The sequence below is a fragment of the Zingiber officinale genome, chromosome 3B (assembly GCF_018446385.1).
Source record: "Zingiber officinale cultivar Zhangliang chromosome 3B, Zo_v1.1, whole genome shotgun sequence".
NCBI classification, from domain to species: domain Eukaryota; kingdom Viridiplantae; phylum Streptophyta; class Magnoliopsida; order Zingiberales; family Zingiberaceae; genus Zingiber; species Zingiber officinale.
Window position 1 is genome coordinate 3,373,486 of NC_055991.1, and position 5,116 is coordinate 3,378,601.

A 5,116-nucleotide genomic window follows, 5' to 3' on the forward strand; every position below is an offset into this window, starting at 1 on the left:
CTCTGCGCCATTATGATACTAGATGATTGGTGTAAACCCTAAAAACCTTCACTGGTGGCTCGCGAACAATCCTGATTTTTAATTTAACTGAAATGCTTGATGTCGCTTGAGAAACACTCGAGTTCACTAAACTAGGGTTTCAAAAGATAGAGCTGCACTCGCATGTTACGAAGGAGGAAGGTACACAAATGATCGAACTTATTTTTTTAAAATCAAAGTTATTCAAAAATATAGTTCGGATGCCTGGGAAATGACGACTGCACAGAGGAGATTGGCGGGAGGATTATATTGGGTATTACACAACACTTACCTGTGCCTTTTGGTAAATACCAAACGGTGATACGCCTTTTGTTAAATACAATATATCACGTACGTCTTATGATAAATTGCCGAAGATTATAATAACGTTCATACTTTAATTATAAGTTGCGCTTGATTTTTTTTTTAAAAAATAAGTTCAATAAAATTTTCAATAAATAAATTTGAACACTTATTTAGCCAACATAAAAGGCTATGGCATCAGATAAAAAATTAGATAAAAGGCTCATTTTCAAACGCATAGCAGAGAATCAAATTTTTCATAAAAAAACTTGTGTTCGATGAGACAACATCAATTAATTAAAAAAATAAATTAATTAAAACAATATGTTTAACTCAGTTAATATTTATAAATAAAATTTATAACTTGTTATATATGTACATAAATAATGTCATATGGAAATGTGTATAAAAAGATAATGATAATGCATTATACAATCCCATGTTAAAATACAAGTTCATGTTTGTAACTAAATGAGTAGTCCTCGGAATGTCAGAGAACCCTCTAAAATTATGATATTAACAATAATAAATAATTGACGGCGTGAGTTTTCAAATTAACGCATCTCCATTAAATAACATTAAAAAAAAATAAAGAATATTGTGGCAATAATATACAAGAAACACGTCTAAAAAATTACAAACCAACAAATAAAAATATATAACTCAAATACTTCGTCCCACGCCTGAACTCTCTTTGATAAGATCTTCAAAATGGTTGATCGAATCCTTGTGGATTTAATTTCGACTAAAACTATTTTAGGATTATCAAAACCCTTGAAAGGGATAATAATTTAAGAGATTATTCAAATCAAATTAAGAGAGTCATTGCTTAAGGTATTATATATAAAAATGTCCAACAACAAACCTCTGGATCGTCTTCGAGTGAGTAGAGATTTGGAATCATTCGAAGCACGTAAAAGAGCAATTGCACGGAAAAATTATAAAAAAGATGCAAATGGATCTTCAACTTCTTTAATTTAGGAAGCAATCTAAAACATTCTATCACATAAATAGTCTCATAAAACAAAAATAAAGTAGTCAGATAGTTATATCTTAGTTAAATTGTTACATCTTTCGACATGAAAAAAAATAAACAAATTCACTAATACATAGTTATATCTTGCTAGCCACTATTACTTGAATGCATATGATTCATGACCATTGCCAATTTACAAACAACTTTTCCTTTCTTTCCTTGCAACTCCAACTAAAAAAGGGTTATATTTTTCAATTATTCGAAACTCATAAAAGACGTAACAAGCTTACTTTTGTTCTAATTTTATGGGAATAGATCGACAAGAATTGATAACCTACAATTAAAAATACAAAGAGATGATAACATAACAGGAAATCAAGCAGACTTTGGAGAGATGTGCTTAACTCTGTCACATTGCATAGCCTCAAAACTAATGTATGGCAGCGTCGAATTTGATCAAAATGAACAGAGACCAGAGAGGGCGTGTAGCTATGGAACTCTTTCATATTACAACTGCTTCCTACACTTAAACACTCAAGTTTGGGACAAGTAATTTGCGTCTTGCACAGAGTACTTCGATTTCGATAGAACCATCCCAACAATCTGATGCATCTAACGTTTAGTTCTTCTAGTTTCGAACAGCAAGCGTGCAGTCTTCTCATGGACTGCACCTCGAATACACCAGCCTTAAGGTAAAGCATCTTGAGATTGTTCAAGACGATGGGGATTTAGGAGGCCAATAAGGAACAAATTGGAATCGTAAATCTAGTGTCAAAAGCGAAGGCGAATTAAACAAAGTGGAGAATATAGTAATTGCTGAGGAGAAGAATCGCCTAAGTAGATGGCCACCTCCTGAGCGCCATGGGATTTGGCAAAGTCAATCCAGGAAACGGGGAATAAATTGTTCACGGGCATCCGAAGAGAATAAACAGAGCAAGAGTTACTCCTGAATCACAACGCGAACCGCGATCGGAATCCTCACGGCGTGGCCTTCGCCATCGGACCACGTCAAGCTCCCAAACACGTAATTTCCTTGCAGCTTGTGGACCGCCATGAACGTCACCTTGAAACTTTGCACCTTGGCACCGGCATCGAACACGAGGGTCGACGGCGCCACAGTCATTTTAACACCCGGCGGCGACTCGATAGACACTTTGTACACGGCATCCACTTTGCCGACGTTGGTGACCGTCCTCCCAACAGTTTTGGCGTCGATGAGATCGGGAACGCAGATGGAAGGAAGGTTCAGGTTGTACACAAGCTCCAGTTCCTGATCACAGATGCTAAACTCCCCTTCAGTGCATTTGAAGAACTTGTAGTACTCCTGCGGATCGATGTCATACACCAGACCAGGATCGGAGGCCTTGTTGGGATCAATTTGGCCGCCGCCGAAGTCGAAAGGGTCAGCAATCTTCAGTGGAAGTGACTCAAGTGATTCTGCTTGTATTGGCATGCCGTAGCTGTTGACGTTCGTTGCTGTGCGAAGAACAAAGCGAAGTCAATCGAATTAGGAAATGATGATCTCTAAAGGAATTTGATCGCTCACCTGTAGTCACGAGTGCAGATTTTATTACTGCATGGGACCAGTCAGGATGGAGTGCCTTGAGCAAAACAACGACTCCTGATACATGGGGGCAAGCAAATGATGTTCCTGAGGCCAACTTGTAGCCATCCCTGTACGCCCCCAAGATGTTCACTCCCGGTGCAGCAATATCAGGCTGTGTCCATTTCAAGAATATATTGATCGTCACATGATTTAAGTGTTGATCAGTATTCACTTGTTTTCAATCTGTGACTTGTTCTAACCTTTAATATACCAGGAAAATGTAAAGTTGGCCCTCTCGAAGAGAACCGTGCTATTTTCGGAGACGATATTACTTCAGGTGAACTGCAGAATATTTAGGATGATTAGTGGTCGGAGTTGTGTTCTTGCCATTAGAATATGCAATGAAAGAATTTACCTTCCACCGTAGGGACGCCTGGATTTTTTGGCTGAGATCGACTGACCTACCCTGATCGGGGTTAGAATTGCTCGATCGATTGTGCTCGCGGCGACCGTGATGACCCACGGCGCGGTGTTGACCACGGTTTGCGGCGTCGGCCCAGAGTTCCCGGCAGCATACACTACCGTCAACCCCTTTGCCACCGCGTGGAGCACCCCAAATGAGTTGTCTTGCAGCAGCCCCAACGATAGCGACAACACGTCTACCCCGTCATGGATGGCATCGTCGACAGCCGCCAGAATGACGATGCTGTTGGTGGCACCATTCCCACGGCCAGTGCCCCACACGGCCTTGTACACTGCAAGGCGGGCGCGGGGCGCGCCGCCACGGGCAACCCCTGCGGCCAAGCCGTGGAAGTTGGCACCATGCACAATGGAGCCGGCGGCAACAGAGGCGGTTAAGGTGCCGTGGCCGTTGAAATCGCGGGGAGAGATGTAGTCCATCTTGAGCTGGGCGGGATCGATTCTGGTGGTGTAGTAGCGTGCGCCGATGATCTTGCGGTTGCAGTTGGCTGGGCCGAAGGCGTCGCCGACCTGGCACACGCCTTTCCACCGTGATGGTATCGGTCCATAGCCGTCATCGTCGAAGCTCTTGGATTCCGGCCATATCCCTATAAAAGAATATTATCATTCTATTACATTTCCATCATTTTATTATCCCTTAAATCTACTTAATCTATGTATGTTCATAAATATCCAGAGAATTGGAATTCACAAAGACCTGTATCGATGATTCCTATGATGATGTCATCTCCATAATTGCTCTTCTCGAGGAGTTCAGTTGGATGATCATACTGTAGCCCCAGAAAATCCCAGCTCCGTGTTGTTTGTAGCTCGTAGTTTCTGTTCGGCTCTACACAGATCACGTCAGGTGACTCTGCAATATTCATCAATTCACTCAGTTAATTTCTCATTTGTTTTGTTTAATCCGATTCAAAAAAACATAAGGCGAAGTGACCTGCTAATTGTTTTACTTGCGCTTCTGTAAGCATGGCTGCAAAGCCTGAGAAGCCATGCCTGTAGCTGTAAACTATAGAAGTCATGGCATCCTTTTTGCTGTCGAAGAAGATATCAATCAGTTAAAATATAAAACCCAAGATTCTATAGCAATTTGAATTTCTATAGTTGAGTTGGGTACCTTCCAAGGAGACAAGTGAGCATATCTACGTGTGAGTCAGTGACATCCTCTGGATTCTCATGCTTCCTCTCTCCCAAGTATACAATATACAACTGCACAAACAACCAAAAGGCATAAAAATACACCTGAAGTCAAAATAATAACTGAGATATGTAAATAACAAGAAAGCCACAGAAAGAGCCAACTATAGAAAGTGTTGCATGTTATTTGTATACATATTTAGAAAGATTCTAGATAATTACTAATAAGAACTTGAGTAAATAGATATAGTATTTCCAAATAGAAATCTCATATATGCAAAATAAGATTTAAATGAATCAATTGTTTGTGGGCAGCTTAGCACACTTAGTTTGTTAACAGCTTGGTTATTGTCATTTGACAAGATAAGTAAACAAGCTTCAATATTGTTGATGAACAATGTTTATTGGAAATTCATAAACAATGCTGGTGAATAAGTTTTTCTTGTTTAAATAGTTAATAAAAGATACATATAAATTTTTTAAAAATTATTGTTTTAACTAAATGACTTCATGGCCGTATTAGTTCCAATTATTTACATACAAAATAGAAAATGCAAAAATATCTATTCTGTTAACATAAAAGAAATGATGAAGACGGATTTGAACAACAAGGTCTTGAGAATAAATTTAAAGCCCATACCAATTGAGCCGTTAGACAT

The 5,116-nt window shown here is 39.4% G+C and overlaps 1 protein-coding gene across 1 annotated transcript; it reads right to left on the bottom strand.

The window, feature by feature from the left end:
* Nucleotides 1-2,237: 2,237 nt before the first annotated feature.
* LOC121967955 (subtilisin-like protease SBT3.5) lies at nt 2,238-5,116 on the bottom strand. The gene is made up of 8 exons (XM_042518490.1): nt 5,054-5,116; nt 4,438-4,529; nt 4,258-4,355; nt 4,021-4,176; nt 3,259-3,910; nt 3,104-3,185; nt 2,844-3,015; nt 2,238-2,773 (listed from the first exon to the last, which is right to left on the bottom strand). The coding sequence occupies exons 1-8, from the start codon at nt 5,114-5,116 to the stop codon at nt 2,238-2,240; spliced, it is 1,851 nt and encodes a 616-aa protein (XP_042374424.1).

Coding starts and splice junctions, on each gene's coding strand:
- LOC121967955 (XM_042518490.1), bottom strand. CDS start 5,116: ATGTCTAACGGCTCAATTGGTATGGGCTTTAAATTTATTCTCAAGACC. Junction 4,356..4,437: donor CTCACTTGTCTCCTTGGAAG/GTACCCAACTCA, acceptor CTTCTTCGACAG/CAAAAAGGATGCCATGACTT. Junction 3,186..3,258: donor AGGCGTCCCTACGGTGGAAG/GTAAATTCTTTC, acceptor AATATTCTGCAG/TTCACCTGAAGTAATATCGT.